The sequence below is a fragment of the Prionailurus bengalensis genome, chromosome E2 (assembly GCF_016509475.1).
Source record: "Prionailurus bengalensis isolate Pbe53 chromosome E2, Fcat_Pben_1.1_paternal_pri, whole genome shotgun sequence".
Taxonomy (NCBI): Eukaryota; Metazoa; Chordata; class Mammalia; order Carnivora; family Felidae; genus Prionailurus; species Prionailurus bengalensis.
The window spans coordinates 49,754,378-49,780,762 of record NC_057352.1 but is presented as its reverse complement, the minus strand read 5'-3'; the positions used below and the strand labels follow the sequence as shown (position 1 = coordinate 49,780,762).

Here is a 26,385-nt window from a genome sequence, read left to right as displayed (position 1 = left end):
AGGGTGGGGCTGGGGGCAGAAGGAAATGGGGGGGTGACTGCTAACGGGCACGGGGTTTCCTTTTGGGGTGATGAAAATGTTTGGGTCGAGGTGATGGTCGTACAACATTGTGAACTAAATGCCACTGAATTGTACGTGTTGAAACAGTTTAAATGATACATTTTATGTCATGTGAACTCTGATTCAATTTTTTGAAAAGTGAAAGAAATCAGCCTTCAGTAGCTTAAGAAACTTGCTAAAGTCACTGGGGCCAGTGTCCAGACCCAAAGTAGATTCGGGGCTTCTGAGTCACAAATCAGTGGTTCCATCTCTGGTAACTGTGATCTGTTTTGTTTTGGTTTTTTCCCTCTACGTTTGGGCGATTTTTTGGATTCTATACATGAGTGAGATCACACACCTTAAACTCACACAGAGCTGTGTATCAATTATATCTCAATAAAACGAAAACAAAACAAAAAAAACACCCAAACTCAGTGCTTCGTCTCACACAACGCTGCCTTTTAGCAAACCAAACAACCAGCCAATGAAAAACCTAGGGTTTGTGCCACAGTGAATGAGGCCCATATTCCACGACCCTTGGGATAAAAAGATAGTACCTTCAGATAGCCCAACAGCGGCAAAATGTTTAGTATTCAGATGAGTGCTTAAAAGGGGTATGCAACTGTATGTTTTCTGTGTGCACACGTATGCTAGAGGCAAATGTGTGTTTATGTTTACTGGTATAATTATTAGCAGATATTGGGTTTGTCCTGTGTGCTAAGCGCTGGAGACTCAAACCAACACGAGAAACATTCCCTGCCTCCAGCGCTTCTCGTTAGGGACCAGTCTAGGTAGGGACTGGGTGACAGCACAGGACGCTGTACGCTGAGAATACTCTCTGGAGAGGTGGTCCTGGAATGGCGGGGTCAGGCCAGCCAGCGGGAGAGATAGAAGGATCTCTCCGTCTGAAGGAGAGGGAGGCGAGTTTGAGGAGGTACTTCGGGATTACATCCCAGGTCGAATTCGAATCTCACGGTGTTTGCCAGAGGGAACCTCTGGCAGGTTCTGAGCAGGGCGATGCCACGCACTGAATGAAATGTCCGTTCTTCGTGGTGTTGAAGGTGGACTGGAAGGGCTGGGGCTTGGAGGAAAAGAGACTGTCAGAGCCATCGCAGGAGTCAGCGTGAGGGGAGAATCTGAGTTAGAGAGTGAAGTTCAGTTTCGGCAAATATTTACTATGCGCCTCCAGCGTCAGAAGCTCTGTTCGGAGCAAAGCAACAACCACGTAGGTGAAACGGGGCCTTGAGCTGCTCATGTCTAGTGGCAATGGAAGAATGAGCATTTAACCTTAAAGCGAAAGAGAACTCGGCTCCTAGCTGTACTCCTCATTAGCAGTGTGATTTGGGGTCTCATTTTCCTCATCTACCAAAGAATTAAGATTGAGCCATAGTCCTTCTCTTGGGCCACTTTTAACTTTAACATTTCTTTGCTTTTTAAAAATTTTTAAGTGTTTTCCCATTTAAAAAAAATGTTTTAATGTTTATTTTTGAGAGAGAGAGACAGAGACAGAGACAGAGTATGAGCGGCAGAGGGGCAGAGAGAGAGGGAGACACAGAATCCAAAGCAGGCTCCAGGCTCTGAGCTGTCAGCACAGAGCCCGATGCGTGGCTTGAACTCACAAACCATGAGATTATGAGCTGAGCCGAAGTTGGATGCTTAACCGACTGAGGCACTCAGGTGCCCCTTAACTTTAACATTTCTAAAATGAAAAGGAAGTGAGAGGCGCCTGGCTGGCTCAGTTGGAGCTGTGAGCAACTCTTGATCTCAGGGTCATGACTTCGAACCCCACATTGGGTATAGAGATTACTTGAATAAAATAAACGAACTTTAAAAAAAAAAATAAAAGGAAAAGGAAATATAGGAGGTGCCTTTTAAAGGAGGAGGGTGTGGCATAGGTGTTGGGTGACTCTAAGGTTTTGGATGTTGGGGCCAAGTGAGTGGTAATATCATGATCTTGGGTGGCTCAGTGGTTAATAAGAAGAAATAAGGTGGTCCGGAAGGGGCTGCTGACCTAAGGGAAAGCTGAATTCGACTTTTCCTTTGCAATAATTTTTTTAAGCTTCCCAATCTTTAAAAGACAAAAGCTGTCAGTCAAAAACGTTTTAAAAACGCACTGTTCACTGATTACAAGAGAGAAAGCTAAACATATGATTATGGAAAAAGTAAAAGTAAAAAAAAAAAAAAGAGCACGAACAAATATATACTAGACTTGTGCTTGCCAAAATACAGCTGGTTTAGGAATACTAAATAGACAGAAAAGCAGAAATCATTAAAAGAGATGAACAGATTTACTCTGTAATGATAAAAGGTTAAATTCACAGGGAAGGTGTCACAACTTTGCATTTTTTTTGCAACTAATAATAAGGCCCTATATATATATAATATATATATATTATATATATATATTATATATATATTTGCATATATTTTTTAAATTGAATTTATTTTTTTAATTTACATCCAAGTTAGTTAGCATATAGTGCAACAGTGATTTCAGGAGTAGATTCCTTGCCCCTCCCCAACTTGTGCTCTGTCCCTCTAAGTCTCTGAAAAAATAAATAAATGTAAAAAAAATTTTTTTAAAGAATGCTCATAATAGAAAAGAAAAAAGAAAAAAAACTCAAGTAAAGAAAATGGGTAAATAAATTCATATAGTGGAATATGACGCTGCTCTGAAAAACTGGTGAACTACAGTGACCCTCAACAACATGGATAAATCTTTTTTTTAATTTGTTTAAATTTATTCATTTTTGAGAGACAGAGAGAGACAGAGCATGAACAGGGAAGGGGCGGAGAGAGAGGGAGACAGAGAATCTGAAGCAGGCTCCAGGCTCTGAGCTGTCAGCACAGAGCCCGACGTGGGGCTCAAACTCACGAACTGTGAGATCATGACCTAAGCTGAAGTTGGACACTCAACCGACTGAGCCACCCAGGTGCCGCCAACATGGATAAATCTTAAAATGATATTGAGTCAAACATGCAAGGCCACATAAAGTAAAATACAGTATCATGTGATTTTCATAAAACTCTAAGCTAATCTAAATAATATATTGTATAAGCATATACACAGATGTGATAAAAATATTTTTAAAATATTTTTTAAGTTCATTTATTTATTTTGACAGCGAGAGTGAAGAAGGGGCAGAGAGAGGGAGAGAGAGAGAATCCTAAGCAGGCTCCACACTGTCAGCGCAGAGCCCTATGTGGGGCTCGAACTCACGAACCACAAGATCATGACCTGAATTGAAGTCAGACGGCTAACCGACTGAGCCACCTAGGTGCCCCAGACGTGATAAAAATATTAAAAATAAAAAGCAACGGAAGGATAAGCACAAAAGCCAGCACCGTGATTACCTCTTGGGGAGAGGCAGAGAGATGGAAGTTTTGGAGTACAGAGGTACGTGGAGGTGTTTTATAATGTCCCAGCTCCTGGGTTGGGAGGCAAATTCACTGAGTTGAATACATTCTTTTTGCTTTGAAATTTACATACACTCTTTTGTTTGCTTTCAGAATATTTTTAAAGATTAAAGAATTAAAAATAGCAAAATAATGTGTAGCCCAACATGCACACTATTTTTGTTTTCCACTGAAAATGTCCTGGAGATTATTCCCTATCAGTACATACAGATCTACCTGGTTCTTCCTATTGGCTACATAGCCTTTCACAGTGTGAATGCATCATCGGTTATTCAGTTAGTCCTCCATTATGATGAACACTGGGTTGTTTCTAACCTATAAGCAGTGTTGCAATTAATACTATTACATATACATCCTTATACAGTATATCTGTAAGGTCAAATTTCTATCATTGGAATTACTATGGTAAGTGTGTTACGATTCTGAGTAGATGCCTTAACCTACTTGGTCAACTTCAGGTGTTTAAGGCAATGGTGTAAAATGCAAATGGCGAAGTCCCGCAGACTGCTTTTGCACAAGCAAGGTATTTGGAACAGAAGAGGTGTGGAAATGGGGTGAGGGTGACTATGCATTCACCACTTGAGAAAAACATTTGTGACCTAAGGCCTCCAGGCCTGTTGGACAGCGGTTCCACCCAGCCTAAGCCCAACTCTTGCCTACTCCCTGAGGACGCACCAGGAGAGAAGTAGAAGGGAGAGAAGAAAGGGACAAGTGTCCTGAGCTTGGATGCCTCTACTGTTCGGGTGGCCCCTAAGGCCTCTGGGCCAGGCTTTCTCACAGGGCCAGCTGGGCACAGGTGCCCAGTCCCAGGAGAGCACAAAGGTGACCCTGAAAATAACTTCCTGAGAGAGACAGATGCTAGCTGGATTCTCTGTTCTCCCCTCAGGGTCCTCCCCCCTCTCCCCAGGACAAGATTAGAATGAGGCAGTCACTCTGGGTGCACAATTTATGTCTGTGCCCACAACACTTCACAATCAAGATAAAGAATATTTTAACGCAGTGTTTTTAAAACTTTGAAATTAATGCAAAAAGTCCACGGTGAACACAATACCAGAAATTTAAATATTGAAGACAAGATCCAATCCTGCACTTAACCAGCTTACTTCTCTCGCCTCACTAGCCCTGGTTCCAATAAAACTTTATTTACAAAAACATGATTTAAAAAACGATTCTATATTGTTGTGATAAAATATGCACAATGTAAAAGTTACCATCTTAATCATGTTTAAGTGTACAGTGGTATTAAATAGTACATTCACGTTGTTGTGAACATCTTTTAAATATTACGTTAAAATATTATATATTGTGATTACCGGCGTCAGAGCCCAGAGCCTCACTCGCCTTACTCGAGTCCTCGCCCTGCCTCCCCCACTCCTCGCCCCCTCTAGGAGCCTGAGAATCGAAAGCTGCAAATTTCTCCCAAAAAGACAGCAGCGGAAGAGTTATTCCAGTAGCGATCACGCCACCGAGGATGTCCGTCCAGGCAGCCACCCGCGACAGGAAGAGTTGCTCCGCCTGCATCCGCCCGTCCCCTTCGGTCTCTTGCGACGGGACACACCTGGCTGGCGCGCCCTCTACCTGCCCGGGGCCACCTGGCTGCCCCCCCCCCCTCCCCCCGCAGCGGGTGGCCAGCCCCGCACTCGTCGCCCAAGCTTCCTGCGGGCCAATGGGGAAGAGGGCGCCTCCGGGCTCGAGCAGCGTCCGGCCGAGCGGCCAATAGGAGAGCGGCATGCAAATGAGCAGGTGCGGTGGCGGCCGGCCCGTCAAGGCGGCCGCGGCTCCGGGGATGTTAGAAGCAAGCTGGGCTGCCGCCGAGCAGAAGCCCGGGCTTCCAGCTGCGAGCTCCGCTCTCCCGCCATGGCCCCCGCTCCGCCCCCCGCCGCCTCCTTCTCACCCGCCGAGGTCCAGCGGCGCCTGGCGGCCGGCGACTGCTGGGTCCGCTGCGGGGCCCGCCTCTACGACCTCACTGGCTTCGTGCGGCACCACCCGGGGGGCGAGCAGCTGCTGCGGGCGCGGGCTGGAGAGGATGTTAGCGCCGACCTGGACGGGCCGCCGCACCGGCACTCGGCCAACGCGCGCCGCTGGCTCGAGCAGTACTACGTGGGGGAGCTGCAAGGAGACCCTCAGGTACAGCCCGGCCCGGGGTCGCACCCCTCTACTCGCCTTCCCCCCTCCCCCACTCTCCCCTCGCCGGCAAGCCAGGTTCACCTGCCCTCTAGGAGGACCCAAGGTGACAGCCTCCGCCCTCACCTTCGCTTCCCCCTTCTCTCCAGGTAACAGGTCACGACCGGTCCCCCTCAGCAGGACTTGCCCTTGCTCTCCAGCATTTCCCCTGACCGGCTTCTATCTGCTCCCTCCTTCCTACTTGTTCCTTCTGCCGCCTCTGCCATCTGACAATTTGGATCACCTTTTACCAGCCACGCACATTCTCAATCTTTCCTTTCTTTCCTGTTCCCTTATCAGCCTCTTCCCCTTTGCATCCGTCCTTCACTTCTGTTGAATAATTGCTTCATCCTCACCTGTGCTCCCTTCCCCACCTCACCCTGCTCCTGCTTCCAAAAGTTACGGATCCGTTACCCTTCTCAGCCAGTTTGGATTTCCTGGTGCTGCCCTATCCGGCACTAGGGCTTCCCTGGATCGCTAGAGGTTAGGGCAGTGTCCGGGGTGGACTATGTCCTTCCATCCCTCAGTATTGCTTGTCTTGCATGCTGGCATGGGGGTCCAAAAGATCGAAATGACAAGACTAAGCTAGTTTTTTAGAGGAGGGGGATTAGCACCGTGAACAGCATGCTGCCATGCGGTACAGCCTCTTTACGGTAGTTAAACCTCCAACTGATCCTGGGGTAGATTTGTTATTCCTATTTTACGATGTGGAAACTGAGGCTCGAGCAGGCTCTGTAATTTGCCCAAAGTCAAAGAGCTAGTTAGCGCCAAAGCCAAATGTACCTGGCTGCAAAATCGATTCCATCTCCATCCCAAGGATCTCAGGATATGGGAGATGGCCCCTATCCACAGGGCTGCAGGTAGGCCGAGCCAGAGGCAAACTGCCTCCTTGGGCCTTCCCCAGGTTCAGCTGTAGGACTGGTGACAGCGGGGCCATCGTGCTTGGGCATTACGCTGACAGCCGCTCCCTGCTTCTAGCTCTTGCTTTCAGGGTGGGCCCAGCAAATGCTTTTAGATCTTTGGATAAAAGGACTTGCCTCTCACTGTTCCTGGCGGCTCTGCACCGGACCACCTTGTTTAATACTTCAGTCACTTCTTCGCTCACTGGCTTGGTCCCTTGATGGTTATCAGCATTGAGCTGGGTAGGCCTGGGGAGGCGCCAGTCATCCGCACCAATACAGTCTTCGTAGAGCAAACAGGCTAATGAGGGAACATACTAACTGCATAGTAATTAATTACCTAGTGCTATCAGAATATGGATTTGGAGGTGAGAAGTTGAAGGAGAGCTTTCTTGAGAAAGTAACATTTGGACTGAGAGCTACCCATAAATAGGGTATTAGCCTGGTGACGTGTGGAGGGAAGAGCATTCCAGACAGAGGGAACAGCATGTGCCAAGAAGGCTTTGAAGGGTAAGGGCTCAGCAGTCAAGGGACAGAAATAAATCCAGTGTGGCCAGAGGCTGGCGGGCATGGAGAGAGAAGGGGGAGGAGGCCAGAGGTCAGCCAGGGCTACATCATGCAGGGCCTCCTAGGTTGTGGGCAGGATTTGGGACTTGATTCTAAGAAATGACAGAAAGCCGGGGGGCGCCTGGGTGACGCAGTCGGTTGAGCGTCCGACTTCAGCCAGGTCACGATCTCGCGGTCCGTGAGTTCGAGCCCCGCGTCAGGCTCTGGGCTGATGGCTCGGAGCCTGGAGCCAGCTTCCGATTCTGTGCCTCCCTCTCTCTCTGCCCCTCGCCCGTTCATGCTCTGTCTCTCTCTGTCCCAAAAATAAATAAAAACGTTGAAAAAAAAATTAAAAAAAAAAAAAAAGCCGGGGAAGGGATTCAGGAAGGGGTGTGGTGTGGTCAGATTTGCATCTTTGGAAGATCGCCCTGGCTACAGTGTCAAAAAGGAATCCAGGGAGCCCAAGTGGGTGTGAGGAGGCCAGGCAGGAGGCCACCGCGTGGACTGGGCAAGAGGAGAAGGCACGATGGTGGCTGTGACCAAGGGCAGAACGGGGTTGAATTGGAGAGATTTCATAGGTAAAGCACCAGGGCTCAGCGTTCTGCAGTGGGAGCCCAGCTGAATCTTGGAAGTTGGCGTTCGGTGCCAGGTCCTGAAGGGGCAGAGGTTTAGCCGTGGATACAACTGAAGCTGAGTGCAGGAAATGAGAGGTTGGGACCGGAATACTAGAGACTTCCAGGCTTGTGATGGCTACTGGGAGCCACCCTCCAAACTCCCAACCCACCCCCCTTCCCCAACAGCTGCCCTAGATGGCCCCACCCCCCATGCTTTTGCTTTGCTTCGCCCTACCTCACCCTCAGGGAGGACTCAGAGAAGACAGCGACCAAATTTGATTCCTACCCCTGCACTCCCCTGTTACCCCAAGGGTCCCAATGTGGCCATGTTGCAGGCATCTTTATATCTGGGCCCCAGTCTGAGGATGTGGGAAAAAAAACCTAAAAACTAATAACACACCTAAAAACCCGTGGCTCAGTTTCCGTAGTGTAGTGGTTGTCACGTTCGCATCACAAACCCATGGTCAAACTTGACCAGGAGCCGTACTTACCCCATACTGCAGTGGCCTGTCGGCTTCTGTCTGTAGATTTCTATCCTGGAGACTAGTATAATGTTGTCTTTAAACTGAGGGAGAAAGGTAGTCAGAGGAGAGATCTGGAATGTACCTGTGCCTGTACTGAGAGAAGCCCTCTTCTTAAAGCCTGAACGGAGACTTTCTGTTGTTTTTTCTGGCTAAGCCCTTCAAGCACCCCCCATATCACTTTCTTCACCTCCCTTCTCTCCTCTTGCCAGGCCATGGATGCTGACTTCTGTTGAGCTCAGAGCCTAGCTTCTGTAATGTGAGGACCAGGTGGGGTGATGGGAAAGGAAATGTCATGACCCAGCTGTTTGTTTGGAGTTCATTTCTGAATCGTGCCCCTTGGAGGGGTCCTTGAAGGAGAGCGTCCTGGGGCTCTGCTGTGAAATCTCCAGGGAGAAGTCCCGGTCCCTTTGGTTTCCCCTGTTCCCCAATTTGCCACACAGCCCTTCACACACCCGTATGTACTCTGACACACACATTCGCACTCACGCAAAGGCACACACACACACACACACACACACACACACACACACACAAAACAAGTCAAACTCGTTTGAGCCAACATACTGTGGGGATGAAACAAAGTCTGCTGTGGCCGTGGTCTTGGACTTGAGAAAGCTGAGCTGCCTGCCCTGAGCAAGTGACAGAGCTATGGCTGAGCAGAGAAGTCAGGCCCCCTTCTCCTCCTGGGCCCTCAGGGGCTAACAGGGTCAAGCTGCTCAGTCCAAGCTGAGATACGAGCAGTGCTCTTCCAACTGGAGCTCATGTTGTTAGCAGCACATGAGGTCCATTTACTGAGCTGCAACCAGCATTTAAAAGGAATAAATAGGAAAGGAAGGAACTTTGGGTTCACATCTCCTCCCAAGATCATAGATACTGTGTTTCCCAGACTTGGGTCATCCATGAATCACTGTCAAGTTTTGTTTTTTTTTTCTGAATTCGTATACCCCTCAAACTATTATATGTAATATTTAAGTAGACTCACTTTTTATTTTACCATTTACTCACCCTAAGCAATAATACCAGTGAAATCACAAGTTTTACATGCTATTTAAAATAGAGAGCTATTAAGGTAGGAAAGGCTCATCCCTAAAATCATCTTGGGTACCATCAGTGGAGTGGATATCACGCTTCGGAAAACATCCAAAGAATAGCTTCTCCTTTTTTAAAAAAAATTAATTAATTTATTTTGAGAGACAACAGGGGAAGGGAGAGGGGAAAGAGAATCCCAAGCAGGTTCCATGCTGTCAGCGCAGAGCCCAACTCAGGACTCGATTTCACAAACCATGAGATCGTGACCTGAGCCGAAATCAAGAGTCAGATGTTTAACAGACTGAGCCACCGAGGCACCTGGGGTTCTGTGGGTCATTTTCTGGGACTGGTGAAAGAGATGAATTTGTGTGTAAAGTATATACATGGTTGTGCCTTTTTCTTTTTCTTTTTTTTTTTTAATTTTTTTTCAACGTTTTTTGTTTATTTTTGGGACAGAGAGAGACAGAGCATGAACGGGGGAGGGGCAGAGAGAGAGGGAGACACAGAATCGGAAACAGGCTCCAGGCTCCGAGCCATCAGCCCAGAGCCTGATGCGGGGCTCGAACTCACGGACCGCGAGATCGTGACCTGGCTGAAGTCGGACGCTTAACCGACTGCGCCACCCAGGCACCTCTGTGCCTTTTTCTAGTGAGAGAGCTACAGCTTTTATGACAGTCCAGCCAGGATCCTCCCCTCCCTCTGAACCTGCCGTCAAGAGGCTAAAAACTGGGAAAGGGTGGTTCCTACCTCCCCATCTTACACACACGGATGCCCCAGCCACTGTTGTCAGGTAACCCGGATGTCTGAGCATCTCTGGGTGCCGTGTCCTAATGCCACAGGGTGCACCCATCTCTGAGCGGCTGAGAAGTCCTCGGACTCTGCCTCGTGTGGTTCTGCCAGCCTTTGGAGGCTGGCCATTCAGAGCTCCAGGGCTTGAGTAAATCACTGGGTAGGATATCTGAGTGCAGGAGGACTCAGAGTTCCCACCCCGCCGCCGAAACTGCCCTTGTCGAGGTCATCGGGACCTTCGCCTCACTAAAGCCGGTCACCAGTTTGCACCTTGCCTCACCTGGCCTGGCAGCAACTTTTGATGTGGTCACCAAATTCCTTCCTTGATACGCTTTCTTCATGGGCTTCCCGAGACCACACCCTTTCGTTTTCCACTATCATTTCCTGTGGCTGCTGTAACAAATTGCCATAAACTCCGTGACTTAAAGCAACACGAATGCATTCTGTCACAGTTTAGAGTTCAGAAGTCAAAAATAAGTCAGTAGGGCAGATTTCCTTCTGAAGATTCGAGGGAAGAATCCATTTTCTTACCTTTCCCAGCTTTTAGAAGCTGCTGGTATTCCCTGGCTCGTGGCCCCCTCCCAGCAATTGCATTGCCCCAAGCTTTGCTCTCATGTCTCTTCTCTGACTCTCGTGCCTCCATATTTTACTTCTAAGGACCCTTGTGATCACACTAAGCCCACCAGAATCATCCAGAAAACCTCCCCATCTCAAGGTCCTAAATTTAATCATATCTGTGAAGTCCCTTTTGCCATGTAAGGTAACATATCCACAGGTTCCAGGTATTGGGACACAGACTGGGGAGGGGGGTTACTCTACCTACCTCGCCACCTGTACCCCCCTCCCTGGTTGTTACTTCTCAGTCTCCGTTGCTCATTTCTCTTGCTCCTCAGTTCAAAGAAACATTTGCAAAGTTGAAATGGAATCATACAACGTGCACTCTGCTGGATGGCTGCTTCCCCTCGACACTATGTCACGGGAGATTATCTGTGTTTTCCTTCCTCTGAACAGCAACTATCCCCATTCTGTCCTAGAGAATCCAGGGCCGTAGAAGGGGGGGAAACGGGGACTAACTAGAAGGACAGAGTGGATGGCTTGCACAGACCACACACTGATCCGCATGAATTTCCTGGTCTTCCTTCCAGGATGTCTCCCCACGACTCCCCTACTTTGGCCAGAGCCCCGCTCCGCTCATCCTTACAGCAAAATCTCCCAGGCAGGCCTCTCCCTGCCAGTACTTCCCACACCCTACCGCCTGGGACCTTTTCATGTTACAGCAGGATTCCTAAGCCCTCGCGGGCTCCTCACCGCCACCCGGTTTAAGTCCGGTTCCAATGCTGCTGCTTCCACAGAGCTCCCCGCACTTTGCCCGTACCTGTGTTACAGCGCTCGTGATGTTCTTCCTCATTTACTGTATTTTCACTATGTGTCTTATCTCCTCAACTAAACTGTATACCCCCATCCCCAGAACTGAACTCGTCTGATTCATCTGGGTTTCTTTAGGACACAGTAGCACACTGACGAATGCCAACAGAAACTAATCAATGTTTGAATAAATGAATGACTGTGCTGCTTGGAAAATTGAGGCAGGTGCACTATTGAAAAGGAAAGCGGGCGGTGGGGGCGGGGAGGTGGGGGCGGCGCCTGGGTGACTCAGTCGTTCGACTGTCTGACTCTTGATCTGGGCTCAGGTCATGCATGATTGCGTGGTTCGTGGGCTTGAGCCCCACATTGGGCTCCATGCTGACAGCGTGGCGCCTGCTTGAGATTCTCTCTCTCCCTCTCTCTCTGCCCCTCCCCCACTTGTGCATGCTCGTTTTCTCTCTCTCTCTCTCTCTCTCTCTCTCTCTCTCTCACTAAATAAACTAAAAAAAGAAAATGAAAATGAAAGGAAAGTGGTAATATTAGCACACACAAGATACTTCAAGAATTACAAAGTTAAGTCTCTTTCCAGTTCCTCTTTTTGGCTAAAAGAGTTGGGAGTTTGATGGGAAGGATGGAGGGCTATCAAGTGAATCACTCATGTCTGCCTTCGCCCTCAGTTATTCTCAGCCAGAGAGAGTTAACAAAATGTCTTCCATACCAGGCTACTGCCATTCACCCATGCCCATGAGTCTGCCTACAAGACATGAAGTGAACCATAGACAATCCCAGTCAAGGGGCGCCTGGGTGGCTCAGTCGGTTAAGCATCTGACTCTTAATTTCAGCTCAGGTCATGATCTCGTGGTTTGTGAGTTCATGCCCCACCTGGGGCTCTGCACTGACGGTGCAGAGCCTGCTTGGGATTCTTTCTCTCTCCCTCTCTCTCTGCCCCTCCCCTGCTCGCTCTCCCTCTCTCTCAAAAATGAATAAACTTAAAAAAAAAAAAAAGAAAAAAGAAAAGAAAATGTCAGTCAAGAGCCTCCTTTGCTGTCAAGGCTGTGACCAGCCCCATGTGGCTGTAAGTGCCTGTATGACATGCTCAGGCAGGACCTGGGCTGCCTGGATTTCCAGTTCCGTTTACTCTTTCCTGTGTCTTGTCATGCAAATCTCTCTAAAGTGTGTGTCTCGGGACAGTAGTTCCCAATCTTCTCTAATCGCCACTCATCTTGCACGATATGATGTATAAACCTCGGATTTAGGATTTTTTGTTGTAAAGCATAATTCTCCAACTACTTTGTTTTCTTGCCTTGATTGTATATTGCCAAATATTTAAATACCGGTACCAGATAAACAAATTTGGGGGATTTAAAGTATTTGAACTGTGATTCATATAGATACATCGTAAAGTCCTGTCATAGGAAAACTAGTAGCCAGAAATTCCGTTGATAAAGAACATGTGACTACACACGTAGACTAAACCATGCAATCTACAACAAACTTGACTGATAATTACCAACATGAAGTAGTCTTAATTTCTCCTTTAAAGGGAACAGAATTTCAAAGGAGTAGAGTTCTGGTTCTCTACATTTTTTCTGTGCCCATTAGAACCTTCTCAACATTGCTTAGCATTGCATGATGCTCAGATTTCCCCCTGGAAAGTGGAATCAGGGTTTTTAGGGATCTCTAGTAATGGCTAGTTTTAGTTTTATAAGTTCCAGATGTTAATGGTCCATAATAACCCACTTAGTTCCTAAGATCTAGTCCTTAGTCTTATATCATAATGAAAGGCTATGAAACGGGCCTCATTTATCCACAAGGATGAAAGATAGACCTCCAATCTTTAAGTCAATTCAAGGCCCCCACTGTGAGACTGACTGCTATGGAGGAATATTAAGGGTCACCTATATGGGGCTGAATCAAGACTCTGTGATCCTGTACACCACCCCCCACAGGCCAGAAAAAGGTCAGACTAACCTGATTTAGTGGTTATCCCAGCAAGACCCATTGGCCTGCCAAGTGTAATGACTTTTGCAGGTTGGAAAACAGGGTGTCATAAAAAATTCAGTTGTTCCTTAGACCTACGTGGGAAAGTCTTTGACTCCTAGGAAAGAAGGCCACTTGAAATGAATCTACTTTTTTTTTTTAATGTTTATTTTTGAGAGAGAGAGAGAGAGAGAGAGAGAGAGAAGAGTGCAAGCAGGGGAGGTGCAGACAGAGAGGGAGACACAGAATCTGAAGCAGGCTCCAGGCTCTGAGCAATCAGCACAGAGCCCATCACAGAGCTCAAACCCACGAACAGTGAGATCATGACCTGAGCCGAAGTTGGATGCTTAACCGACTGAGCCACCCAGACGCCCCAAAATGAATCTACTTTAAATGAAGACCAAACTTTCATAGAAAATGGAGCAGGGGTTTGGGAGAGGGGAAGCGATTCTTTTTTTAAAATGAAACAGAAGGGGTGCCTGGCTGGCTCAGTTGGTAGAGCGTGCAACTCTTGATCTCGGGGTCATGAGTTTGAGCCCCACATTGGGTGTGGAGATTACTTTTTAAAAAAGGAAGAATTTAATAACAATTAAAAAATAAAAATGAAACTGAAAATTGTTTTAGTTTATTTTAACCTGACAGCAAAATTAAGATTGTTGGGGCGCCTGGGTGGCGCAGTCGGTTAAGCGTCCGACTTCAGCCAGGTCACGATCTCACGGTCCGTGAGTTCGAGCCCCGTGTCGGGCTCTGGGCTGATGGCTCGGAGCCTGGAGCCTGTTTCCGATTCTGTGTCTCCCTCTCTCTCTGCCCCTCCCCCGTTCATGCTCTGTCTCTCTCTGTCCCAAAAATAAATAAACGTTGAAAAAAAAATTTAAAAAAAAAAAAAAAATTAAGATTGCATTCGTGGGCAGGTCCTTTAATTGAGCAAATACCGAATCAAGTGGTGTGCTTTTTGTGCACATGTGTGGTTTTTCTGACAAAACTGTATGAAAGTGACAGTGGGACAGTCCAAACTTCACATTGTTCACAGCCTGATTGTAAAGAGAGTCATTTTAGCTAGAGTATTTAAGAGCTGAGGATCTTTCTTGATCCTGTGATAAACAGGTCATTCATTCATTCTCTTTTGAAGAGCCTCGTCCTCTGTGGGTTACCTGTGTTTCAGCGTTAAACAGCCCAACTTTGCCAAATCCTTATTTTGCAGTAGAATTGTGAGCAAAACAGTTTTCTTCAGTTTCACTGACTTCATTAAATTCTTTGTATTTTGGCATTAATTTTTTTTAATTTTTTTCATTTTTACCATTTATTTATTTTTGAGAGACAGAGAGACAGAGCATGAGCAGGGGAGGGGCAGAGAGAGGGAGACACAGAGTCTGAAGCAGGCTCGAGGCTCTGAGCTGTCAGCACAGAGCCCGATGCGGGACTTGAACTCACAAACTGCGAGATCATGACCTGAGCTGAAGTCAGACACTTAACTGACTGAGCCACCCAGGTGCCCCTTGGCATTGATTTTCAATTTCACTTTGCAGTGAGCTTGCATTTCGTTACACTGTATGTTGTCAGATGATAGCAACCCCAACCATCACTTTGCCTAGGTAGACTGGGGATTTGGGGGAGGCGGTGGTCAATCAGAGCAGCAATCAGATTCACAAATGGTCAGTTGACTTGTGAATAGCTGTACGTTCAGAGGATTTTTGCCATTCTTTGCAACTTGGATGTTCAGGGACTCAGATAAAGAACACTTGGATAATAACGATGCCTCTAGGACTAATAGTAACACATCCAAATTTGTACAGCAATTTACATTTTTCTAGATATTTCTCATAGATTTCTAGTTGAACCCTCAAGGTAGGTGGGGCAGATATCCATTCTCCCATTTCATAGATGAGAGACCTATAGTTCTGAGAGATCCCGCAATGTGGCTGGTCTCTAGGTGCCCAGTATTTCCAGTGCATACACATTAGGGACAAATCTTAGGCATGAGATTAAACCAAGGGGCATCTTTTTCTTACTGATTTATAATCACTCCTTACATGTAAAGGATATTAACCATTTCCCATCATATATATTACTATATTTCCTTCAGTTATTTGTCTTTTGAGTTGTCTAATGTTTTTTTCTCTATTTAAATCTTTAAAATTAAACCTTTAAAACATAAAACATTGTCTTATCATTCTTAGAAAGGACACGTCTACTTTATGATTTTGTAGTTGCCTAAATTTATTATCTACCTGAAATTTTTTTGATATCAGGAAAAAAATAGAGATTATTTTAGGTTTATATTTTTCAGATGGCCAGTTGGTTATCCCAATAGATTTATGAAATAATTGTTTTTCCCACTGGTTGAAAAAACACCTTTATCACGCATCAACCATTCACAGATATACTTTGGTCCATGTGGGGGCTTTATTCTGTTCCAATGAAATCATTCATTTTTCTTTAGGTTTTAACCATTAAGGTTTCCTCCCTCCACCGCCTTCCTTCTGTTCCATTCCAGCCAGGATTTTGCTGTCACATGTTCCACCAGAGAAAGCAAAGGGCAGGACAGGGGCTGAGCATCATTTCTGGGCCATGTTGCTGGTGCTGGGGAAACAGTCTGACTTTCAGGGGCTGGGGCTGCCTGGCATGCCCTGGACCCTGAGGTCGTGTGGCGAGAGCCCGGAGGGAGTTCAAGGAAGCTCACGCAGGCGACAGGCCCCAGGCACCAATACTGGAAGGGAGGGAGGCGTCCAAAGTGGGTGTCCAAGCGGTCATGGAATGGTAGCGATTTCAGCGGGGAATGCAGGGGCGGGAGGGGTGTGGTGAAAGCAGCATTGCCGCTGGAGCTCTGCACACGGATGGGTCCTGTGTGCCCACCCTCAGTGTGTCCGCAGCCCGTGGCCGGAGGCTGGAAGAGCAGTGAAGCAGCTGTATTTGCTAACAGGGAACCCGGTGCCTTTCTTGCAAAGCACCGTAAATCTCCAACTCTTGTCCCTCCGGCCAAGGGACATGGATGCTTTTGCCCCCACCTTCCTTCATCAAGATCAAGTGAGAAGCTTATTAAAAAAAGATTCCTGGGTCTTTCTGGACTGATGGAAATGTCCTGCATCTTGACTTGGACACTGGCTGCCAGGAGGCATGTAATTGTCAAAACTTATCAAACTATACACTGAAGATCAGTAGTTTTTTTGTTGTTTTGTTTTGTTTTGTTTTTGTTTTTACTCTATGAGAATTAGACCCAATTTTTTTAAAGGGAAGTAAATAAATTTAATACTTATTTAGTAACTCACTCCTGTAGATACAACCTCATGATGACAAAAGCTAGTGTTGATACATACAAAGCTTTAAAGATTTAAAGCTTTAAAGATACATACAAAGCTTATTGTAAAAGCTTTACAATAGACCCTGTGGAATGTAAATGGTAGGACTTTAGGTAGTGGGGATACTACTCCGAGTTCACAGGAGATTCTTTCAGCTGGACTGCAGTTTAAAATGTTTCAATAAGAAAACATTGGAAAAAAATACTAAGTAGTTACATTGTAGACATCACACAGAGAAAAATTCTTAAAGGAACAGTGGAAAACTAAAAGAAAAATCCACAGCACATGCACATTTAAGTGCAACAAAACATTACATTTCTAGTAATATTGTATTGCTTTCTCAAGAAGCTGTAACAAAGTACCACAAACTAGGTGGCTTAAAAGGAGACATTAATCATCTCACAGTTCTAGAGACTAGAAGTCTGACTTCAAGGTATGGGCAGAGTCGTTTCCTCCTGGAGGCTCTGAAGGAGAATCTGTTCCTTGCCCCTTTCCTGGCTTCTGGTGGGGCGGGCATCTCTTGGCTTGTAGATTATACCACTCCAATTTCTGCCTCCATCCTCACAAACGCATCCTTGCCTGTATCTCTGTGTCTGCATCTCCAAATTTCCCCGCTTCTTTTGAGGACACCAGTCATATTGGACTCACAGCCCCCTTTAATCCAGTAGGACCTTAAATTAACTGCATGACGGCGGCAGGTACCCTCTTTCCAAATAAAGTCACATTCACAGGTTCTAGGTAAACATGAATTTGGTTGGGGGTGGGGGGGGTGGGGGCGGGGGACACCATTCCACCCGGTACAGATGTCACTAAATAACTCTACCACTCGAACAACCTAGATGGAAGCAAGTGTGGTATGCGCTACAGAACTGTGTTAGATTTCAGGAAAATTACTCTAGTAGCAACAGAGGTCCAAAGATTGAAGACTTGGATAACAAGTTTGATGTTTCATTTGAATGAAAAAACATGCATGTAAACTAACTCAAAGAATTACTTAGCATAGTATATTATAATATGTAATTATATGAGTATATATTATATATATATATATTTTTTTTTCTTCTGGGGGCACCCCTCAAATCTATAAAATTAAAATCTCTGGAAGCGAGATTCCAGAAATCCGTATTTTTAACAAATACTGTGTGTGGCTCAGAAGCACTGGAAAGTTTGCAGCCCACTGCCCTGGAAGGCTCAGGGCAGAGGGAAAATAGGGATGGAAAACTGGGAACATGAAAGTTTCTCGGTGGGCAGGTCTCTTGGGAGTCCTAAAGAATCGGCATCCCCAGGCTCCTGGTGTGGGGCTTGTCACAGAGCAGTTGTGCAGACAGACCACCCTCTCACCCACCCATCCAGAAAGAGGAGGAGGCCGGGGTCTGCAGTCCAAGACCTGTGCCCTGGCTGTGTGATGCTGTGTGACTCGTGCAAACGCTCGTGGCCTCGGTTCCCTTATTCCCTGCGTCCCTACCAGATTTGTGTGGCCACAGTGAAATCACGTGAGATCTGTAAGACAGAAATGTGTAGATTAAACCAAAATAGGGTGATAATAAGCCCCTTCAGCCCCAGCTTCTGCCAAGAAGAGGTAGACTTCTCTTAGGCGGCAAGAGATAGATGTTTTCAGAACCCGAGTTGCTACGTAGCTCAGATCCTCTTGGGCAAAGCCACGCACCCCCCAGAGGAGCTGGAGAGTGGTGACATCCTAATCTCCCAGTGTGGCCCCTTCCCCCAGCTAGGGCCTGTGGGGTCTGTTCCGACCTGCTGCCCTCATTCTGTCTTCACCTGGACAAGTGAACTGGGCCGAGGAACTGACCACTGTTAGGACGGGATGTCTCCAAAGATGAGGCTGGCAAAAGCCTCAAGTGGCCCCGGGGACCTGCAGGCCTGCCTTCCTCTGCCTACCATTCCTTTCCCTGTTCAGGCACAAACATAGATGACGTCTCCTCATGCTCAGACTGAGTTCAGTGCTGAGGATAAAAAGACAACTGATGACTGCCTTCATGGGGCATACCTGCCAGTGGAGGGGAGGAGACAGATAGGACAGTTAGAGGTGGTGACAAGAGCTACAACAGAATATCATATTTTATGTAGACTGTTATAGTCTATGTGTATATACATATACATATGTGCATATATCATACAACAAGATAGATCATGTATTTTAGAACAGGGGCTGTGACAGAGTAACAGCTACAGCTTCTGACAGGAGTAGTCTGGCAAGTCTTCTCTGAAGAACTGATATCTGATGGAAACAAAGGAGTCGTCATAAAGGAGAACTGGGTAAAAAAGCAAAAAAAATTCTAAGCAGAAGGAACAGCAAGTGCAAAGGTCCTGGGGTATGTGGCATCAGGAATCCAAAAGGAGGCTCTTCTGCTGCTACAGCATTGCAGGTGAAGCGGAGTGTGGTGTGGGGTGGAGTGGGGAGGGAATCAGGAGCCCTGCCTCTGTAGAGCTCACAGTCATCGTTAGGGAGGTTCGATTTTATTTCGAGACTAGGCTGGAAGATTTAAAGTGGAAGACTGACAAAGTTAGTCTGTATTTTACTAGATTGTTCCAGCTCCCTTGTGGAGGGTAGGTTGCAGGGGGCCAAGAGGAGGAGCAGGAAGAGAGCTAAGAAGACATCGCTATTGTCCAGATGACAGAGGGAGGTTGCCTGGACTGAGCGGCTATTGAGACAGAGGAAGTGTCTAGGAATTGGAAATGTCTTGGAGGTAGAACCACTACAACTTGCTGATGGACCAAACGCTGAGAGTAAGAGAAAGAGTTGAGGATGATGCCAAGGTGACTTGAGTAACTGGGTGGTTTGATATATGGGAAGTGAATGCTTGGGTGTAAGCCCAGATTTGGGGTGGGGTAATCAAAGTCCCTTGGGGCCACATTGCGTCTGAAATGCCAAGGAAACACTCGGGTAGAGATTTTAAGTGGTAGTTGAATATATGAGTCCAGAGCTATGCTCTCCAATATGGTAGCCCCTTGCCACATGTGGCTTTGTAATTTAAAATTAATTAAAATGCCATAAAATCAAAGTTCAGTACTTCAGTTACATGAGCCACATTTCAAGTGCTCAGTAGACATAGGGGCCCATATTGGACAGCACAGATCTAGAACATTTCCATCATTGCAGAAAGCTCTCTGGGGTAGCACTGGTCTAGCTAGAGCCGTGACCCAGAGTTGAAAGGTATTTCTCTCTAGGATAATGGTATCCTAATCTGGTGACTCTTTCCAGGAAGTTGGTATGCCTGTGTTGTTCAACAAATAGTTCCTTCTTGTCCTTGACCACACCAGATTGAGCGGTAGCTATATCAAAGAGGCACTGAACACCCAGAAGGACAGTTTGTCCCGGGACTGTTCAAGGACATCATCCCTTAAAGCACCTTATAGCGACGAGTATAAACATGATGTTTAATGAGCATAAAACATGGAGTACAGGCTGTAGCTCACCAGGAGACGCCAGCTCTCGGACTCGCCATGGCAACTTTCTTAGTTTAAGAGACGTGCACTGAGTTTGGAACTAGGTTAAATGAGAGTGGAAAAGAAGACACAGGCTCAGAACCCAACAGTCTTGTGTTCTAGAACTAACCATACCCCTGGAGACAAGCCAGTCAACCTCTCTGAACATAAACATCCTCGACTGTAAATGGGAGAAGATTCCACGTCCGGGCATGGAGAGAGAGAATAGTTTGCATCAGTAGATTGGAATCCGTAAAAAGTAGCAGGTATAAGGCAGGTTGATTTTTGTCGTTGTTATTGTTTTGTTTTGCTTGCAAAACAGTTCAGTGCCTTCTATTATTTTTGGCAGTATAATCACCTGTAACCAACGTTGACAATAGCAGTGAATTATCTCTCTTAAACTAGTAGATCGTAAAAGGAAAATTTGGGAATATTATTTCTGGGATAGCGAGATATGAGGTCATTTGTAAACAGTGGTCTTGTTTCTTCTTTTAAAAACAGCAAAACATAGGGGCACCTGGGGGGCTCAGTCAGTTGAGCGGCCGACTTCGGTTCAAGTCATGAGCTCATGGTTCATGGGTTCGAGCCCCGCAATGAGCTCTGTGCTGACAGCTCAGAGCCTGGAGCCTGCTTCGGATTCTCTGTCTCCCTCTCTCTCTCTCTCTGCCTCTCCCCCATTTGTGCTCTCTTTCTCAAAAATAAATAAATTAAAAGATTTTTTAAAAAAACAGCAAAACATAGGGGCACCTGGGGGGCTCAGTCAGTTGAGCGTTCAACTCTTTATTTCAGCTCAGGTCTTGATCTCACAGTTGTTGAGTTAAAGCCCCACATTGGGCTTTGTACTGGGTATGAAGCTTCTTTAAAACAAAACAAACAAAATCAGCAGAATATAGTATTTTCAGCTTAGTCCTTATAGGACTGGAGGATTCCATGATAAGTCCAAAATGTATTTTAACATAGAAGTTGGGCCAGTGAGGAGATAATATATGTTAGATGGTTTAAATGTATTTTCCTTGCACATAGCACGTTCTATAAGCCTGCCTGAAGTGCTTTGAGGCCTAAGTCTTGAGAAACTACGGTCTAGAAGTGTCCTATCCAGTCCTGCAGGTTGTTGGTGCCGCTCATCGGGGTTAAAAGTCGGGTGCTGTAGGGGCGCCTGGGCGGCGCAGTCGGTTAAGCGTCCGACTTCAGCCAGGTCACAATCTCGCGGTCCCTGAGTTCGAGCCCCGCGTCAGGCTCTGGGCTGATGGCTCGGAGCCTGGAGCCTGTTTCCGATTCTGTGTCTCCCTCTCTCTCTGCCCCTCCCCCGTTCATGCTCTGTCTCTCTCTGTCCCAAAAATAAAAAAAATTAAAAAAAATGTTGAAAAAAAAATTTTAATAAAAAAAAAAAAGTCGGGTGCTGTAGTGCCCACCAGGACTTTGTGAGGCGGGACTGAGGAGGTGAGTCTCAGATCTCCTCCTGTCCACCCTGACCAAGCCCAGGCCCCACCCCCACCCCAACCTCGGGCTCCCAGCTGCCCCAAATCCCAGACTCAGGCTTCCATTGGAAAAAAAAAAAACACGTGTCCGCTTGACTCGGTGCATTCCTGGGTGTGGTGCCCTAATCTGAGGTTAGAGGTAGAGAAGAGAGGCTCCCTGTGGATGCAGATGGTCCATGGCAGGCAGAGCCTAGTAGAGAATCAAGTTAATAGCCTGAAAAGTTGTGGGTGTATTCTGGAGAGATCTGAGTAGTGATTTAGTATTTTTAATCCACTGTCTCCCTTTTCTGATGTCCTGGATTGCCCACCTCTACAGGCTTCTGCTTCTGGTGACAAGGTGGCTCGTGACATGCTCCATGGGGGATCGTGTCATCAGGGGAAGCAATACCAGGTCCACGGCGAACCGATGTCAAGGACCCTGGAGGCTGGGGTGGTCTGGTCCATGCCCCCACACCTCCTGAGCGGGATAAGTTGGTCACACCCCAGGCACACGTTTGCCACTAGCTCTCTTTTCCTTTCTTCTTCCTATCGTGAATCCAGGGACAGCGGCCAGCAGAGTTCATCACCTTGCAGCCATCGTGGGTGGGCAACAAGTGAGGGTGTTTGGGGGGTGCCTTGTCACCTGCCAGGTATTATTGCCAGGTATTATTGTCATGTTTTGGTTTTGCACAGGAAGGCTTTATTTTATTTATTTATTTATTTTTTTAATTTTTTTTTCAACGTTTATTTATTTTTGGGACAGAGAGAGACAGAGCATGAACGGGGGAGGGGCAGAGAGAGAGGGAGACACAGAATCGGAAACAGGCTCCAGGCTCTGAGCCATCAGCCCAGAGCCCGACGCGGGGCTCAAACTCCCGGACCGCGAGATCGTGACCTGGCTGAAGTCGGACGCTTAACCGACTGCGCCACCCAGGCGCCCCAGGAAGGCTTTATTTTAAATGTTTTAAGGAGAGGATGGGCCCCAGGGCTTCTGGTTTGGACCTAGTCTGGCAGAGGGCAGCTCGTTAGAAATGAAAGCAAGCAGATCCTGCTGCCTTCCTTTTAGCCCTAAATTTCTAGCTACTGAAAGCAACCAGTGGTCCCCTACAGGCCTCAGGGGTGGGCTTGTTAACACAGAAGGCTTCCCCCAAGGGAGACTCTTGGTGCAGCTGTGGTTCTGGGTCTGCACCCGCCCCCCACCCCGGCCTACCCCCCTCCTACCTTCCCAGGACCACATCGAGTCCAGTGCGGACTGGAGTCCCCACCTTCCTTTGGGCCCCTAGAGGCCGGAGGCAGCTGGACACAGGGCCTGGGCACCATCTCGTTTCAGAGAAAGGGTTTTCAGGCCAAACCCAGGCTGCGGGATAAAAGGCCATCTGTCCATCCCTGGGTGCCCAGCCCCGGCTTTCCTGAACAACATTCCTTTATGCCAGCCCCCGCCTCCTGCGGCCCCCACCCTCAGCACACTGCTTCCTTTCACCGCCTCTGGGTCGGCTTGTTTGTTTACCCTGCAGAGTGCAGGCTTTCTGTTGTTCTTCTCTTTTCTCTCCCCCTTGTGCGCCCTCCAGGCAAGCCCTCCCTGGGGACAGCAGGGTCTGGGGGGCTAAGGCAGAGTCCCCGCCTTAGGGCACCCCGCCCTAGGCACCGGGGTGCCTCCCGGTGAGCCCTCCCAGAAGAGGCAGGGGTGGTGCGCGAAGAACCTTAGTGGGACCGCACTCTGTGTGGCTTCCTGTCTGGCTATCCCAGCAACCATTTGAGACTCCTGGAAGCGGTGACTTGGTCCCTCTGTGCCTTTGTTTCCCCCATCCGTGGAATACCTCATGCCAGTCTCTCAGGGACAACCGTGTCGGTACCAATGAGATGCCGGCCACACATGTGGGGTGGGAAAGGCGCTCACCATGGAGGTGGCTCGTCTGTCCCAGAGCCACGTGCCCCAGTGGAGGGGGAACGGGGCAAAGCTGGCCACGGTTTCCGCTGAAGAAGGCGGCAGTTTGCCCGACACCCGCCCCCCTCCCCAGTTCAGCCTGCCTCTTCCCTGTGGGGAAAACTAGGAGTGACTTTTCAGGCCCCGAGGAAGGGGAACCAGGCCAGCCCTGGCTGCCAGACAGCCATCAGCGGGCTAGGAAGGGGGCGGTGCCTGAACATCTTCCCCGCCGAGGGCTCTCTGTGCCGGCTGCCACGGCAGATCTGGTGGCAAGGCTGGGTTGGGCACGAGACCCTGGTTTTTGCCGCCTCCCCCGCAGAGGATGAGCGACAGACTCTCCACACGTCCCTGGATGCCTCTTCCAGTTGTTTTCTGGCTCAATTCCTTCTCCTTCCGTGGTCTTGTCTCCATCCCCGGGGAACCCGGTTCAGGCCTCGTGCTAGTTCGCTAGGGTCGCAAAGTCCCACAACCTGGGTGGCTTAGGCAACAGGGATTTATTGTCTTGTGGTTCTGGAGGCTAGAAGTTCTAGATCAAGGTGTCGGTAGTAGGGTTAGTCCCCGCTGAGAGCTGGGAGGGAGCACGGGTTCCAGGCCGCTCCCTAGCTTCTGGGGGATTACTGGCAATCTTTGGAGTTTCTTGGCTTGTAGGTGCTTCACCCCCGTCTCTGCCTTCACGTGGTGTCCTCCCTGCTCTTCAGATTTCACCTCTTTATAGGGACACAGATCGTATAGGATTAGAACCTCATTTTAACTAATCACCTCTACCATGACCCTACTTCCAAATAAGGTCACGTTTTGAAATACTGGGGGTTAGCCCTCCAATATATGAATTGGGAGGGGGCATAGTTCAACCCGTACCAGACCTCTGTACTGGGAAATGAGGCCCCGTAGGTCACACCGTTGGTGCCCGGCCTGTGTCTCCGCTGTGATTCCTTCACACCGTCACAGATTTTGTCTCCTTTCCAGCCACACATGGGGAAAGAGAACCAGTAATTGGCTTCCTCTTGGAGTCAGTCCTCTCTGCTAGACTGGAGGCGGGGAGGAGGCCGACGGTCACCCTGCAGTGAACCTTGCTGGGGCTCTGGCACCCAATCCACTCAGGGCCTTGATACAGCTGGCTGTAGGCCTGCCCCACGCGGGTGCAGAGTCCGTGTTCTGGGCCTTGCACGGGAGAACAAAACCCCTGCTCTTGGCTGTCCACGCGCATCCTTCTCTGTGGCTGTACCGTGAGGCGGAGGGCCGCAGCTCGCCCAGCACTTCAACCCGGCAGACCGGGGGCTGCGTTTGCACTCAGGGCGGTTTAGCCCACGTCCTTTGTCTGTTGGTTTTCAATGCAAAACAAATCTTAAAATCTGGAAATTTCACACAAATATCTAGTTTTCCAGCTTTTCTTAGAAACGGGGAGGTCTGCAACGCTCAGCTCCTTCCTCACCTGACCTGGACCTGAGTCACGGCTGCTCCCCCTTCGGTGGGGCGCACCCCCTCAGGCTTCCTGCGGTCCACTCCATTCAAGACCAAGTGACCATGACCCTTGGTTTCTGCTCCTGCTGCATTTCCCATGTTTCTTTCATCTCTAGCAAAAAGGTGCCTCACGGTTTTGGTTTTTGTTGGTTTGTGTCTCGGCACCTCATGTTTTAAAAATGAGAGTGAGCGTTTTTCCCTGTGGGGGTGAAGAATATTTCCACGTGTTTTTGTGCAAACAAAATGAGTCTATATTATGAACCACACTTTGCCCACTTCACTCATTGGTGTCACCGGCCCAACTCTAAGGGCAGGGCAGGAACTCGGGATGCCCTGTCAGGCCTAAGCGGTTTCTTGTTGCTAGAGAAGGATCCTCAGGTTACATAGCAAGTTGGCAATGGAGCCTGGTCTAGAACCATGCCCCTTAGTCTAGAGATGAATCTGCAGCCTCTAGAACTAGAGGCTGGCCCCAGATTGTTCCCCCGGCCCCAAGCTGCCCCCCAGGACTACCTCCCTGAGAGACGGGTGTCGCGGGCACTGGCTGGAACCTTAGGGAGCCGACAGGAGTGACTCCTGGGTCCTCTCTGAGTTGGGGTCTGAGATTGCTGAACTCAGTGTGAGAGAGGACAGAGGAGGATAGAACCCAGGAGGGGCAGTTGTGTCCATGGGACTCTCCATGACAGGAGAGCCGCGGCTTGGATATAATGCCTCTTGATTAGCCAGGAACTGGCATTGCCCTGGGAGAAGCTAGGGCTGGCACTGCTGTCCCACCGGCTTCTCTCCTTGCAGCTTTGAACAGGGGCTGGAGGATCTGAGGAGATGGAAACGCCCTCCTGCCGCCACCGCCATAGTTCCCAATACGTTCAGAGTTTCTCACCTCAGAATGGGCGGGGCCTGCTTCCCGGGTCTCCTTGGCCCATCACATCGGCCATCCTTGAGCACGTTGACCTTCTCTTTCTAAGTACACACAGGGTTTGGAAGGCATCGGGGAGCTCTCTTTCCACCTGCCCCGCCCACACTTCAGTGGCCTCTCCAGGCCTGGGCCCCTAGAGCCTCAACAGGCCACCATGTACGCATTAATGTGTCATCCCACAAGCACGAATACTGACCCTGTGCCATCATCTGGGGACCTAGCGGTGAGTGAGACAGCGAACCTCTGCCCTCATGGAGAGGGCACGTTCTAGCTGGGGAGACCGTTACGGGGAAATGCAGGAGAGTGAGATGCTTTCACCACCGCTGGAGCACCACCCTGCTCCGGCCATCAGGCTCTTCTCAAACAGCCTCGGACCTGGCCATTAAAGTGCCTCTAGCCGTGTCTCCTGCCCCCTTCACAGGGGGGGAAGGATGCCAGGACGAGGAGGTGGGTGTTCCACTCCATTCTTGCTGCCCCACAGCCACCCGTGTCCTCCAGGCGGACCCTCTGAGGAAGCTATCGCCT

The 26,385-nt window shown here is 48.4% G+C and overlaps 1 protein-coding gene across 1 annotated transcript in view; it reads left to right on the top strand.

Annotated features, from left to right (window-relative positions):
- The first annotated feature begins 5,252 nt into the window (after window positions 1–5,252).
- Window positions 5,253–26,385, top strand: part of FA2H (fatty acid 2-hydroxylase) — a 54,784-nt gene continuing 33,651 nt past the window's right edge. Inside the window, exon 1 of the mRNA XM_043599676.1 lies at window positions 5,253–5,583. Coding sequence (XP_043455611.1) covers window positions 5,314–5,583 — 270 coding nt within the window. The 5' untranslated portion in view covers window positions 5,253–5,313. The remainder of the gene's footprint in view (window positions 5,584–26,385) is intronic.